General features: G+C 40.0%; 2 protein-coding genes across 2 annotated transcripts; one reads left to right on the top strand and one right to left on the bottom strand.

The window, feature by feature from the left end:
- Positions 1 to 2,403: 2,403 nt before the first annotated feature.
- On the bottom strand, positions 2,404 to 8,553 carry LOC133895679 (disease resistance protein RGA2-like). The gene is made up of 3 exons (XM_062336147.1): positions 3,741 to 8,553; positions 3,317 to 3,458; positions 2,404 to 2,760 (listed from the first exon to the last, which is right to left on the bottom strand). The coding sequence occupies exon 1, from the start codon at positions 8,391 to 8,393 to the stop codon at positions 3,816 to 3,818; it is 4,578 nt and encodes a 1,525-aa protein (XP_062192131.1). The 5' UTR covers positions 8,394 to 8,553; the 3' UTR covers positions 2,404 to 2,760; positions 3,317 to 3,458; positions 3,741 to 3,815.
- Positions 8,554 to 9,497: 944 nt separating this feature from the next.
- On the top strand, positions 9,498 to 11,668 carry LOC133895017 (uncharacterized). Its single transcript, XM_062335234.1, has 4 exons — positions 9,498 to 9,510; positions 9,918 to 10,438; positions 10,777 to 10,832; positions 11,474 to 11,668. The coding sequence occupies exons 1-4, from the start codon at positions 9,498 to 9,500 to the stop codon at positions 11,481 to 11,483; spliced, it is 600 nt and encodes a 199-aa protein (XP_062191218.1). The 3' UTR covers positions 11,484 to 11,668.
- The last annotated feature ends 4,103 nt before the right edge of the window (positions 11,669 to 15,771 follow it).

The following is a 15,771-nucleotide window of genomic DNA, read 5'->3' as shown; positions in this document are numbered from 1 at the left end:
ATTGCGAAGTGAACTGCAAAGTCTCGATTCCCGCATATGTTTCACGTCTGACCTTTGGACATCTAACCAAAAGTTAGGATACATTTGTGTGACGGCCCATTATATTGATGCCAATTTTGTCTTGAAGAAGAAGATTATTGTTTTCAGAGATGTGAAGTATCCTCATACTGATTTTGCAATTGAGGAGCCAATCACATATTATCTAATAGAGTGGCGGATAAAAGCCAAAATATTCATAATTACACTTGACAATGCTTCGAACAATAAGTCAGCTTGTGATTTTTTGATGGAAAGTGGAAAGGCTGACATGTTATTTGGCGGTGAACATCTTCTTGTTAGATGTTGTGCTCATATATTGAATATTCTTGTTTAAGATGTATGTGTATTTATTGAGATGTATGTGTATTTATTTGTTGTATCTCGTGGTACTGTATGTGCACTAAATTGCACTGAACTCTGTCATATTTGTGTTAGGAAAAGACAATACTCTATCTGAAGTTTTCTCTTTACTTTTCGTGAGTATTTATTTATTTATATACTGTTATTTATTTTCCTTGAATTTATCTCAACAATATTTTTATTTTTAGTAATGTTTCACTGGTTAACAGCAAGTTAGCAAGCTGAGAGGAACATGGGCTGTCTTTTTTCTTTGTTCTTTTCTGAGAAGAACGTGGGCTACTGGGCTGATGGATGATGCCATGGGTTGAAAAATGGGTTCAACCCGTGGGTTGTGCTGGTTTTGGTGTGAGAAAAGCTATGGATTGGTTCGGAGAGCTTTTCTTATTTCTATATTTTTTAACATAAAAACTTATTTAAATGTATCCTAGATGAAAAGATTTAAAAAATAGACATCTACCATCCTCTCATAAAGCGATTAGACCCTTATCACCTCTGAGAAGACGATAAGCAGTAGATCCGTAGCTTACCGCCCTTTTATAGCGCGGTAGGCCTTACAACCCTCTGAAGGGGGGCGGTAAGCCCCTGTGCTGTACATGAACAGTACAGCAGTGAACAGTACTCGGAGTTTCAATTTCTCTCCTCTCTTGTCTGTCCAAAATAGTGATGTTTTGTTGCTAAAAAATCCTAAACTTTTTTGTACGTATTCCATAATCCATGTGCAGCCCATTTTAATTTAATTTACACAAAAATCATGTGTAGAATTTAAACTAAAATTCTCCAAATAAGTCTATTTTTATAACTTCTAACAATTGTTAGTGTCTCAAATAAATTTCTAAAAATATGGTAAAATTCACTAATACTCTTCTTATGTGATATGATAATTTATAAAATTATTTTCAGCACTATGTTTATATATGTTTGAATTCGAATTAAGTTAAAAGAAGAATATCATATGAAATTATAAAAATACATATAAATGGTGCATTACAAAGGAACTCACTTTTTTACCACATAATATAGGGATGAAAATAATTTTATAAATTATCACATCACATAAGAAGAATATTAGTGAATTTTACCAGATTTTTAGAAATTTATTTGAGGCACTAACAATTGTTAGAAGTTGTAAAAGTAGACTTTTTTGGAGAATTTTAGTTTAAATTGTACACATGATTTTTGGGTAAATTCAATTAAAATGGGTTGCACATGGATTATAGAACACATACAAAAAGTTTTAGAATTTTTGTAGAAACAGAACATCACTAAATAGTGATAGATAAGAGAGGAGAGAAATTGAAATTAAGAGTACTGTTCACTGCGGTACCCTGCGAGGGCGGTAAGCTGCGGGCCGACTGCTTATCGCCCTCTCAGGGGGCGGTAAGGGCCTAACCGCCCCATGAAAAGGCGGTAGACCCCTATTTTTACAAATCTTTTCATCCAGGATATATTTAAATAAATTTTTATGTTAAAAAATATAAAAATAAAAAAACTCTTGGTTTGGATGGGGTTGACTAAGGGGTTTTATGGGTTGGTCTGGGTCCACAATTTTACTATAGTTACTTTGGGTTGGGTTGGATTTCAACCCACTAGCAGGCCTAACCATGGATGTGAGGTGAGGTGGGGTGGGGTGGGATTTCTTTGATTTGATTTTGACCTTTCAAATAGAAAGAAAAGAGAATAGGAAGGGGAAGATAAAAATAATATAGCCGACAAGGTGTCCCCACCCAAATAATATAGCTGACAAGGTGTCCCCACCCCTCAGTCCATGCCATACATGGGTTCCGTGATGATCTTGCGAGAGCAATAATGCAATATAGAAGATAGCTCAATTCCCATGACTTGTTTATGGAAGCACTCCTATTTTGGAACCACGTATTCTTTTTTAATGTCGTTTTAGACCCATCTATTTTGTTGCCACTCATTTCCAATATTACTATTGCAAAAAAAAAAAAAACAGCATATCAGCACAAGACAAAGTGATCAATTGCACCATCACCCTCTCTTTCAAAAAATTGAATCTGGCCAGCTAGCCAAACGGTCTCCAGAGATGATTCATAGAAATATTTTCAGAGATAATCTAAAACTAAAATGTTTCTAGAAGAATCCAGATCCCTACTAATTAGGCCCTTAAAGAGAGGCTACATTTCTTCATTGCCAATGGTACAGTTTGTCTGAACATTGCTTCGTGTTTACTGTTACATTACACATCAAGATGACACTACAACGGTACAAGCTGTCAAATGTGCTGCCACAAGTAGTCAGAAGCATCAACTATGGCGAACCACCCGATCAATGTTTTTATGAGGCGAACCACCCGATCAATGTTGTGTTGTTGTGCCATCCAATTTGACCCAGGTGACCCTATCGAACATTTGAAAGATCAAGTATCATAGCATTGGGTCAATGTAATTTTAGCGATTAATGTCAATATACTCAATACAACTAACATTATTGCTAGCATAAGATTTAGTCTTATGGATGCTATGTGATGAACTTGGGGTTCTAACACCTTAAAGGGGTAATCATCAAGGCCAAAGAAGAGCCTCATGAAGATGTAAGGACTTAGATAAGTGATTATGGTGTTAAGAACATCACTTGGGTAGATATGTTTGCTTTTTTTTTTTTTTGCTATGCTATGAAGAGGGTTTGAGTTTAGTGGTTTGGTCTACTGTCTTTATATTAGTTACCTAGTAGGTGATATGCACTAGGTTTGGTTAGCTCTAATAGACCAGAATGAAGATCCATGACATCAAGGAAGAAAACCATGAAGATCGAGACTTGAGAAAGACGAATGAGACAAGTTCCACTAATTAGATTATTACATTCGACTTGAAAAATGTATCTCATTCATAGATGATAAGCTAGACAAGAGTGCATGCTCTCAGGTAAATGAGGAAAAGAGAAATCATATTTATACCTGGCATGGTAGCAGCAGAACCTCCAATTCGGTAGAGCATTGCTGGGAAGGATGTGTCATGAAGTAATTTGTTTGCCACAATTGAGTAGAAGAAACAGCACAGTGAATAGATCCAATCAACACCACAGTGAATAGATCCAACCTGTGAGATTCAACATAAGCATGTATAAAGCATAAGATTATAGATAGACAGAGAGAACCGTAAGATATTGACTGTGAATGTTGAAATAAAACAAAATACTAACAAAATTAAATTGATTATGAATATACAACAACATAGGAGAATATTCAACAAAGAACAATGCAAATTCTTAAGCACATTCACGGGAAAATAGAAAGAAATTTTCATTTCCCCCATCCTTATAACTGTACTGAACCCTTTATTCTTTTCTTGAAGAAGTATAGTGTTTAACAGTACTGTTACCTTTTGCATCCGTAAGCCTTATCCAAAAAGAAACATGTGGCTCCCAGCTAATTTTTTTCTAAACTTCCAACTCAGCTAGAAACATATATGTAATGTTCTTTTGATGTTTCTAATATTTGCGCATTGCTTCTTCAACTCCTCATTGCAGTCCCAGACCCACAATTCTCTTAAGGCAGGAGGGAGGCCTCTTTCTGGCATCGACTTAATACTGGGACAGGACTTAATATCTAACTTGATGAGGGAGCTCAGAAGATGCAGAGTATCTGGGAGAGATTGGAGATTATCACAGTACTCGATCACAATTTCTTCCAGGGAAGATGGCAGGTGCTGCTCTTTTAAAGAAAGGATGCCTGGACAACGAGAAATCTCTAACTTCTTGAAGGAGGGGAGATAATTGAGTTTTTCGGGTAGGGATTGCAGACTCTCACAACCACTGATGTAAAGTTCTTCCAGGGAAGCTGGTAGGGCTAGCTCTTCCAGTGATGCTATGCTTTCACATGATTTTATTGCTAGCTTCTTGAGGGAAGGAAGGAGATGCAGTGTCGCTGGTAAGGATCGAAGCTTTTTATACGAGTCGAAGTTCAGCTCCTGTAGGGAGGTAAGGAGTGGGAAAGCTTCATATGGTTCCTCCATTGTTGAGTCGTCATCTCCATCATCTTCAAAACACAGAAAGCCTAGCCACTCGAGGGATTGGAGATATTTACAGCAGCAGCTTGTCAGTAGGGAGAGATCATCTGTCCAAATCCTTTCCAGTTGTGGGTACAAGACATCATGATTTACCCCGACCAGTTCTTGCATTGCATGACTCCAAGCAAGCCAAAAGCCAGGGCTGCCATAAACTTCAAGAGATCTTAGGCTGATGCATGTTTGTAAGCCTTTTACAGAAGACAACGCCCCAGAACAGTGGATTCTTATCTCTTCCAGTGCCGTGCATGCATGCAGATCGAGAGATTCTAGATCTGAGCTCTCGGTTATGCCAAGGTCCTTCAAAGAGGTGAGGCTTGAGAGAGGCAACAGCTTTTGACTGATACCATCAAGCACCAGTCGTTGCAATGATAATGGAAGGAGGATGCTTCTGCTCAAGCTTTGACTCTCTTCTTCCATCTCATCAGGAATCAATGAGGACAGTAGCTTCGGACATTCTCCAATCCTTAACGTCTCAAGGGAAGTGAGCCCTGTAAATCCTTTGTTGTTTCCACAAGAGAGATCTACGCAGTTTGTGATGCACAACTCTTTTAAAGATATGAAGGAGTCAAGTGGAATCAGCAGCATGCACTCATCACCTGCTTCCCCTGGACAATCTCTAAGCTCCAGGTAGGACAGAGAGGGTAGATGTGACAAAACATGAGCAAGCCGATTCCCTCTGATGTAGCTTGACTCGATTGTGAGCTTCTCAAGAGCTGGTAATGGGTGATCTTTCTTGTAGTATTGCTCTTGTGCTGAAGGCATCGAGAGGAGTTTTGGGCATTCCTCAAAGTTCAATTTCTTCACGGACTTAAGTTGCTGGAATGCCTCATCCCAAGAGAACCAAGTGAGGTTTGAGCAGCTTATGAGAGACAGTTCTGACAAGGCTCCCAAATTATGCAAACTCAACACTCCATTTGGAGTAATCAGTTTTTCAGTCCCAACCAAGATCAATGTCTGATAGTATGATAAGCTTTTAAACTGATAATATGACAAACTCTGATATAATGGTGACCCAACATTTACAATTGTCATTCTCAATACCTTAGGTCCAAGAGGGAGGGGTGGTAACGGCATCAGCAGGGGACAGTCATGTATGATAAAACGATGGAGAAGAGGGAACAAATGAACTGACACAGTTTGGGTAGATGAGCAGCATGAAAGGGGAAGCTCCCTTAGTTTGGGGCAACCTTTAATTTCAAGCACCTGCAGCTCAGATGCTAGTAATGAGAATTTGTCTCCAATGACCCATCTTTCTAGCTCTTCAACTTCCTCAATAACCAACTCCTCTAAAGAACGAGTTAACACTTCAGGTGTACCACAAATTCTGGACAAATGCAGTTTCTTCAGACACTTCAAGTGCACAAAAGGCGGTAGAGTTCTCAAGGACAGGCAGTCTTCTAAGTAGATCGATTGCAAATGGATAAGTGGTGAAGCCTCTCCTAACCATGTTGGAGGTGAAGCACTCCTGTACCCACTGATCTGGAGATGGTTCAACTCTGCATGTGGTTGAAGTCCATCGAGTACCTCTTTCTCTATATCAGGATTAGCACATATCCTACTAGCATCCCAGCTCAAGCACAAGCTTCTTAAGTGTTCCCTGTCCAGGAGTCTGGCGCTGCTTGCCTCTTCCTTGGTTTTGAGGTTCTCGAGACAAAAAATGGATAGAGAATCAAGCTCTGACAGATTTGCCAGCTGCGCCATCTGAAAACCAGCTTCCTTTCTGACTTTAAACTGGCGTAGCTCCTGAAGAGAGGCTAATTTACTAACCGAAAGCTCTGAATGGTTTTCCTCATGACAAATGAAATGTCGTAGATTGACAAGACTGGAGAAGCTTTTTGTCAAGTTAGAAAGATAACAGTCTACTCCTACATTCAGGAATTGCAAGCGGTAAAGTCTGCACAATTCTTTAGGGAAGTGCCGATCATATCTCTCAAGCCAAGGGTTATGTTTGTCAGACTCTTGTCTGGTTGCTCGTAGATAGCGAAGATGAATACAGTGCCCAAAGCCAGATATGATGTCTCCATCATCTTCAATTCCTGATATCCGTAATGAACGCAGATTGCATATCACATTGGCCATGAAGTGAAATCTTGTGACAAATGTAGAACCAAAACTGCCAAACAACATTAAGGACTTGAGCTTCTTTCTTTGCACTGTATCCAGTTCAACCAAATCTTTCTCAAAGTCTGAATATTGAGATGAAGCAATTATAGACAAATGACAGATTGTTGATGGCATTGGTTGGCACTGAGAACCATCAATGATGAAGCATTCTTTGGATGAAACGCCCTGAGCTAGATCATGCATCAAATCATGCATTAAGTAGTGGATATCGGCTCTGTCTTCATCCACTTTCTCGAAGAAGCCCAAATTCACTAAATCATCTAAATATTCAAATCCAACTTCTTCAAGCCTTCGATTATTGTCCACAGGATAAACAAATCCTTGAGATATCCAAAGATAGACCAAGTCCTCCACATAAATTTGATTACTTTTGGGAAACAATGAACAATATGAGAAGCATCGTCGCAGATGGAAGGGCAGATAGTCATAACTGATCTTCAGAATTGATATGATACCGTCAGTATCTTGGTGTGATATCCACTCCTTGCTCTCAAAAATTCTTGTCCAGCGGTCAAAATTTATATTTTTCCTCAGTAGCCCACCTACACTCTTAGCTGCTAGTGGGTAACCCTTTAACATATCAGCAATTTGCCTACCAACACAGTACAGTTTCTTGTTACCCTTTTCCTTACCAAATGCATATGCTCTAAAGCATTCCCAGAAATCTTCCTTCTTGAGACCATCCAATGCAATTGGGTTCAATGTGCAGACAGCCTTGGCGACAGACTGGCTTCGAGTGGTCACTAAGATCACACTGCCTTTCCCTTGTTGGTTGAATCCCAATGGAGCCACAAGCCTGCTCCATTCGCTGCTGTCCTTGATATCCCATATATCATCTAAAACTAGTAAGACTCTGCAGCCCTTAACTTCTTCTTTAAGCATCCCCTGAAGAAGAGTCAAATTTGCACTGCCTCCTTGGTCCCTTCCTGTTATGCACTCTAACATCTGTCTGGTAAGTCTCACAATATCAAAATTCAGGGAGACACATACCCATATCATAGTATCAAAATAAGCTTCAACTCTGGGATCGCTGCACACATATTGTGCCAACGCAGTCTTGCCAATGCCGCCATTACCTACAATAGGTAGAACTGCGAGGTTCTGCTCACGACGCTCATCACCCATCAACAACTCTACGATTTGGTCCCTCTCAAGATCCCTTCCATATATCCTAGCTTCTGTAAGATATGGTGTCGTCAAACGCCTTTTGTTTTCAGTGCCCCGCTTTGCCAATGCAATGTGATCCAGCTCCTCCAGCTCGAGTGCTTTACATACATCATTAGTGAATTGACCCAACGATCTACTGATTTCACAGATTTGAGGCAATATTTCATCCTTGTCAAACTCAACCCTTCGCGTGGCACGGACAATAGAGTGTCTACATGCAGGGACCAACGCGTTGTTTTCATGCTCAGCCACATCTGCAATATCAACAAGATTAGAAACATCAGAATTATCACTGCTACCATCACTGCCTCCATTGATATCATCATCACGCACACAATCCTCAGCCTCATCAAGCATCTCCACGTCAGCATCACACAAACAGTCATCAATATCAGTCTCATCAAGCATCTCCATATCAGCATCAAGCTCCGTTTGCATGCGGAAGTAGTTAATCTCATCGAGCACCTCCTCAGCGTCATACACCAAATGCTGCAGCTCCGGCAATGATTCCACCAGGGCCTCATTCTTGATCTCGATCTGCCGGGCAGCACCCAGCACCAGGCTGGCGTTCCTCAGCTTCTCCTCAAGGGCAATGACTCCATCACCTAGGCCGACATGGGACGCAAACACCTGCAGCGCACCGCTGCCAGCTGCAGCAGAGGGTACAAGGGCCATGTACAGAGGATTGCAAAGGACCCAGAGAGAAGAACTGAAGAAGGCGAGATGGACAAGAGGAAAGAAAAGGATAATGAGGTGCAGTGCAAATGAGAAGAGCTCTAGTGGTCGCAATCTGAAGCAGTTTTGGTACACATAGTTTATGCCGGCTGTCTTGAAAGATCTGCAGTAGAGAACAAAAGAACAATCTTGATGTTGGAAAGAAAATCGAAACAGATAAACAATGCAGCGTGAAGAGTTGACTAAACAACCCTCTAGAACGTGCGTGCACAGATACCGACAGCATCCACTTTAACTCTATCGACCTGTCACCATTCGTTGACCTTGTAATTAACTACTAGGCGGACTGGCGTGCTTACGCCGCGCTCTTTTTTTTCACAGAACATGACAAAAGAAACCAATTTATGATATCTCAATATTTACTTATGAATTTATCAATATTTAACACATTCATTTAATTATAGGGAAAACAGTAGTACTTTCATGTATGCATATAATTTTAGCATGTAGACAACAATAATACGAAACTAACAAAATTTGTTTCATATTTTTTGAGTTTTATATATTTTTCTTTGTATTTTAGATTATTTTAGTCGATTTATCAATATAACTAATATTCCTGTTGATATTTTTTTGGGAATTTCCCAAAAATAAAATTATATTATATGTGTAAATATATGTACATGTATACACATGTATACATACATACATATACGTATATGTATATCTATACATACATATACGTGGGGTCACTGCTACAGTGGATACAGTGCCCGAACCCATGAGAGCCCTTCAAATCTTGGAGCAATAATATATGTTATAGATTAGGAGAAGACGGAAGGGAGTAGTGAAGGAAGTAATCCAAACCATTTCCTCATTCCAAAGACTACCTAATTTCCCGTGATCATGTGCCAGAGCGCAGTGGTTTACGAACGCATGAGAAAACAGGCGACACAGAAGGCGCACACCGAATGGAGAACACGTGAGCAATCCCTCTCGCTTCCAATGAACAGAGCAAAAAAGGATCCATCCCAGCATCCCCCGTAGGCATTACGTCGAGCACGTAGCGAGCGGACCAGTGCGGCGACAGGAAACCGTGCAAGGATGGGCCGGGCAGGTAGACGCACCTGGCACGCGTGGAGAAGGTTTTGGACTTTGCGCCGCTTCCCGGATGCGGAGCCGCTCCGTCTCCGTGGCCGCCGTCCGCCGAGAGGCCGCTCTGCGCGCGCCCTGAGCGCCTTGCCTCGCCCAACCGACGGGGAAGGGGGAGAAAAAGGAAAAGGAGGAGGAAAAAAAGAAGAGGAAGAACATACTTTATGTGTAATACCGAATTTTTGAAAAAAAAAGGATAGATTTGACTAAATTTTGACTTTTTGATTCGTGGCTCGTATGGACGATCGGAGACCGTGGTTGTGTTCATCTCGTTGAGACGAACCCATTTTGCTATTCATATGTCCGTTTCAGACACTTTGTGACTCATAGCAAGTCCAATAAATATAGACCATTCCTCGTAAAAAAACAAAGGAATAAGGACCGATCCATCTAGACACTTCGAGCTGCTCGCGATCGCCTCTCTCTCTTTTTCTCTCTCCTCGTCGCCGCTACATGCTGCTCGCTCTCCGCCGGCTGCCGACGCCGCTGCCTGCTCCTGCCGCCGTTGCACTGTGTTGCGCCGCCGGCCGCCGCCTCCTCCACCGGACCAGCACGTCGCCGCACCGCCTGACAGCCCGCGCTCGCCGCCGCCTTGCCGCTGCGCCGCACCATCGCCCGCCGTGCGCCGCCATCGCGCCGAGCCGGCTGCCGCTCTCTCTCTCTCTGTGTGGCCTGGCCGAAGAAGCAGGCAGCACCAGCCGGCCGAAGCAGTAGCCAGCAGCGCCGAGCGAAGAGCCAGGAAGAAGAAAGGAAGAAAGAGAAAAGAAAAGAGAAGAAAAAGAAAAAAAGAGAAAAGGAAAAAAGGGGAAGAAAAAAAAAGAAGAAAAAGGGAAAAGTTGGAAATTTCGGAATTTTGTCGGATTTGTCGGCAATCCTTCGAAGGTGATTTCTCGGTAATTCCTGGATGTTTGTGGTTGGATTGAATCAAATCAATCAATTCCTGTCGTATCATTTCATGTGATCAATAGTCTGGTTCGTTTCGATAATCGTTATTGATTCGAAGATACGACATCCGAGTTGAAGTATTCTTTTCGTTCATCGGAGCAAAGTCTAATTAGTGAGAAGTTTAGTTCGACTCTGAATTGGAAATAGTGTATCATTTCATATGATATAATTTTCTGTTCAGTTTTTCGAAATATAGGCGTAGACGCGACGTTTTCCGACGTAGGGCTGACGCTTCATATTTTATGTCTTTAAATGTGTTTTTAGTGCTGATAATATACCTGTACAGATGGTACTACTTCTGGGCGTTCTTGATCGAATTTTCTTCGTCGCTTTTGGTAAAAGGCAAGTAACGTGGGGGTGTGATTCCGTGCTATGTTTATATTCATGTCTTACTTCTTTTGCAAATAAAATTGAAGTATGTGGTTTTTTTTCAAATTCATTCAAATCATGGATGATGTTGCATTTGATTATTTAAATCCATGCTTTTCTTATTGATTTGGATTGTACCTTTTCTTCATGAATCAGTTGTGGTTTTTATCACGAATCATTCAAAAGGAATAAAGAATTGACGTCAATTCACATGCATACATATGCATTTATGCACTTCATATGGTGATAAAGGCCGATCACTGCCATCGCACGTGATTTGTACTGGTACATGGAGTTGTATGAGATGTTGGCATTGTCCAGCTCTCCAATGGAGTTGCATCATGACATTCATACATTTCTTTTTATGATATCTGGAAAATACAGAATTCTGGGAGTTGACTGCCATTTTTTTTTTTTGTGGGAGACCGGATTGAAGTTTGTCGTTACTTTCTTGACAAATATTCTGAAAGGCTATTCTCATTAAAACCGTGTGTTTTTCTTGTTGATGTGAGAAGAATGTTTATTTCCCAAATGCTTTTAAACTAAGTGAGATATGTTTATATTCATAGCGGTTACTTGCTGAGCTCGTCTCACCCCCTGTTCAATCTTTACAGGTATGTTTAGATGTTGACGTGCATTTTGGGGATGGATCTTGGTAGCTGCACACACTACCTCATCACCATGTTGATAGCTCAACCGGTGTTATAAGTAGTGTTTTTGGTGGTCTGCCGTTTGCTTGGTTTATGTTGTGGTACGACGCTGGTAGCGTCGTGAAGATTTCTATATATATGCTGGTTATATCATATACTGTTTGCCTGTGATCTCTTTTGGTCAGTTATACCGTCCTATAGAGGAAATGCTGCCAAAATTTCTTATTTTCAAATAATTAGGCTTAGTTGTAAAGTAGGGTGTTACATTATGGGTGTCCAAAATATTTAGTTTGGAAGAAAAAAATAATACGTGTAGACCGAATATGGATCAAAACATTAAATATTTATGACTAGAGGAAGTAATAAAACATTCATTATAAAAAAACTAGAGATTGACGTTCAACCCACCCCCGGGCGCACTTAAGAGCCCCAACCCATCCAAATTTTTGGAATGAAAGATGAAGAAGAAAAGGAGGAAAAAGAAGAGAAAAAGAGGAGAAAAAAAGAAGTGGAAGAGTCATACTTTATGGTTATGATTGGTTGCTCACGCCTGCATGAACCGTATACGCAGGCTGAGCAGATGCAATAGTGTTGAAAAGAAGAGTATTTGGTTGGTTGTATATGTCTGAACAGGTTGAGCTGAGTTTCTATTTGGTTGACTGAATCTGAGGTCACATGAGCGGATGCAAGAGCGGAGATTCTGATTGGTTGCTCGTATGAAGGTGATTTTGTGACATTGACAAGTGGGTTTGCCTACATGAGCTATGCAAGAGCTTGCATCCGTCGAGCCAGGTTATGGAGGGAAGCTTCCCTCCCAGGCCAGACTGTGGGTGTACATTTGCATCCGTCGAGTCAATCTTGAACAATATATAGGGTAACCAAACACACTTTTGTATGTGATTATACAAATCCGCCAAGCCAGGATGTGTTTGTGTAGACAACCAATCACCCTCTAATGCTATCCAAATGGGCCTATCAGGCTAACTCAACACGAGTCCATCTAGGTATGGCCTGGTTATGGCCTGTCCCGATAAGCCCAGTTAGTGTGATGGGTCATGCCGTGCCAGCCCGTGTGCCACGCCCTAGGCCCACAGCACGACCCGTTAGCCATCATGCTGTACTGGGCCAGTCCGGAGGCACGACGCGGCTCAAAGGCACGGCATGGCACGGCTGGCCCGGGCACAGTGGAGGGGTCACGGGTGGAGTGAATCCAAGCCACAGACACGGGCAGTGGGGCATGGAGGAGATCCAAAAATAGAAAAAAATAAAAAATAATAGCTATAAAATTCTAAAAAATAGATACTGAAAATAGATCACATGAGCTTTATTGATTGGTTGCCTCATTAAAAACCTTTCTATTAGAAGGAAAAAAGAGTACAACCTATGCTCCGAAAATTACATAGTTTAATTAGAATTTTGCTTGCAATATTTAACATACTTTCTCAAGTGTCCCATTCCATATGTAGACCTGACACTTATTTCATTGATGCATATATTACACTTAGCAAACTTTACCTGTTCCCGTTAATTTCTCTAAAGACATTTTCAAAATGTTGCCATACAAATGACCATGGAGGTGAGTTATCGACGTCTTGATCCATGAATGAAAATATAGAATTGATATGTTGAAGTGGGCAAGTACCATTGGCTAAAGAGTAGAAAAAGAGAGATGGGTGGCTGATGTGATCACTGCCTCACTAGAACTTTGGAAGTTTAGGAATTATGATAGTGGCTATTTATAGGCTAAGAAGACAGGTGAGTGGTGACGGGTTGTTTTTGAAGAAAACAAAAGAAATTAGAAATAATAGGGAGAGAGCTAGAGAGGTGAGTGGTTGCGGGTCACTTTCGAAAAAAAAATAAAAGAAATCAAAAATAAAAGGGACATATATTTAATTCTAACAATGAGCTTTATTGATAGGTTGCCTCATTAAAAACCTTTCTAGCAAAGGAAAAAAAGTACAATCTAGCTCAGAAAATAAAAAATTACACGTTCTCATCAACATCTAGATACAAATTTTTGAATGAATCTTCAAGCTCAGTGTTCTCTGCAGTGTGTTGCATTCGCGCTTCAGCTTGTTCCTAGTCTTTTACTATGATGAGTATTTCTACCATCTCACTTGTAAGACTTGTTCTTCTCTCTTCGATTATCTAGTAAGACTGAAGGTAATATCTGAAGAAACTGTAGATACGGGGATAGTTAACAAATCTCGTGCTAACCGTGAGAGCACTGGATAATTCGTCTTGTGCTCATGCAACCATTGCAGCATGTTAAAATTTTCTTGTTCATGACTAATAATGTTGCTATTGATCAAGGTTGTCAGCTCCCCTCTTGATGATGAAATTCCAATGCTCGTAGACAATCGTGATGAAGAGTCTAAACTTCTTGATGAAGAACATCCTCCAAATATTTTCCCCCATATTGTCGTCTTCTTACTTGCTATGGGTGCCAGTGGAGATCGTTGTAGGCGAACTCCAGCATACTTTGTTTCATATTTATTATAAACATCAAATAACTTAGAACAATCATTAGTAAAATAAAAGCAAATGCATACAATAAAGGAATTTATTTCAAATATTTTAAAATTTTAGATTTCATAGGAACTACACAATCTCTTAGAAGATTACTATTTTCATAGCTATTTAAATGAGTAGCAATTTCAACAATATTATACACTACTAAACAATATGTTGAATAATAAACTCCTGATAAACTCACAGTTGCATTATAAAAAAATTCAAGAAAGTCAAGTATCCTTTCGTCAACATACCAATGCGTTTCTGTGAGTAAAGTATGACCCCATGCTGATGATAGTGTGTATGAATAAACACACCAAATGTGCTTTTATATGGTAAAATATTTTTGAGCATCAAGAAAGTAGAGTTCCACCTTACCGGCATGTCCATAGCAAATTTACATGGACGTACACCTATTGCAACACAATACTACATATATACTACAATTCATTGGTTAGAGGAGTTCACAAAAGATATTATTGTATGAAAAATCATTTAGGTATTGCTCCAACCTCTTCAAACTAGATTTTACTATAAGATGATAATATGGCAAGCATAACATTGATGTAACAAGAAAGATCCAGCATATGTACTAAAAAACGACGTAAGAATATACATTGCTCTAGATTTTGCATCGACATTATCTAAAGTGATAGAAAATATTTTATTTGTGAGTCCAAAGTCTTCAACTACTAGAGATATTTTTTCAGCAATATTTTCACCGGTATGCGCATTGTCAATCAAACGAAAACCTATTATTCTCCTTTTCTAGTTCTCAATCATTATTAATAAAATGAGAAACCTCACTAAGATAATCCTCTTTAGCCCTACCTAACCATATGTCCGAGGTCAAAGCAACTAAAAATGTAAATATTTGCAACATTTCTTTAAGCTTGCTACGACACGTATTGTAGTTTTTTACTATATCAGTAGTTGTTTGTCTAGAAACGTGCATTGACCTAGGATTATGAGCTTGCTTAATATAATATTCAAATACAGTAGACTCACCAATGTTGAGTGGTAGATCCGCTCTTGCAATAAAGTGGCATAGCTCTTTTCAAGCATTGACAGAGTCATACTCCCAATGAAGAACAGAGCCATCGGGGTTGTACTGTAGCACCGTCTGCTTCATGGCTGCTCCACTCTTTCTCTTCCAAGTTGTGGCATGCCTCTTCAAGTGTCCTGTTCCACCTAAGGACTTTGTAGATAATTCATATTTACAAATATAACACTTAGCATACCTGACACTTACCTTGTCTTCCTCTCTGTATATCTTTTCGAAGTCTTGCCAAACTTAGGAAGTAGTGACTCTTGATCTTTTAGAGTCAGTGCTTGCTGACGTGTGTACACTTATAGAGCCTAACGATGGAGGTACTACTGCATGTGAACTAGTTGGAAGTTCACCGTCGGGTCCTTCTTCATCTGCAGCGCTAGTACCAAAGTTGCTATAGTCCCTGAGAGTCCTTGAAGAAAAAAATCATGATCGATGGACGTATCATCATGATCACCAGCACCCATGATCAATATCGAATAGCACTACAAATAATTCAAATATTTGGAGTTACAAATAATAAAATAATAAAACAAAGTTTGGAATTTGGAAGAAACAACGAAGAACAATGATGCAAAAAAAATCACAAGATTTATTCAAGACAGCATGATGACAGCATTGAAATTTCTCATATTTTTGTCAATAATGCAACCTAATTGTGCCAAACTTCGCAAATTCACAAGAACTTTAAGACTAG

The sequence above is a fragment of the Phragmites australis genome, chromosome 16 (assembly GCF_958298935.1).
Source record: "Phragmites australis chromosome 16, lpPhrAust1.1, whole genome shotgun sequence".
Classification (NCBI taxonomy): domain Eukaryota; kingdom Viridiplantae; phylum Streptophyta; class Magnoliopsida; order Poales; family Poaceae; genus Phragmites; species Phragmites australis.
The sequence above is the reverse complement of the archived record's forward strand: the minus strand, read 5'-3'. Positions and strand labels throughout refer to the sequence as shown.

Coding starts and splice junctions, on each gene's coding strand:
- LOC133895679 (XM_062336147.1), bottom strand. CDS start 8,393: ATGGCCCTTGTACCCTCTGCTGCAGCTGGCAGCGGTGCGCTGCAGGTG.
- LOC133895017 (XM_062335234.1), top strand. Junction 10,439..10,776: donor CCTTCGAAGGTGATTTCTCG/GTAATTCCTGGA, acceptor ATACCTGTACAG/ATGGTACTACTTCTGGGCGT.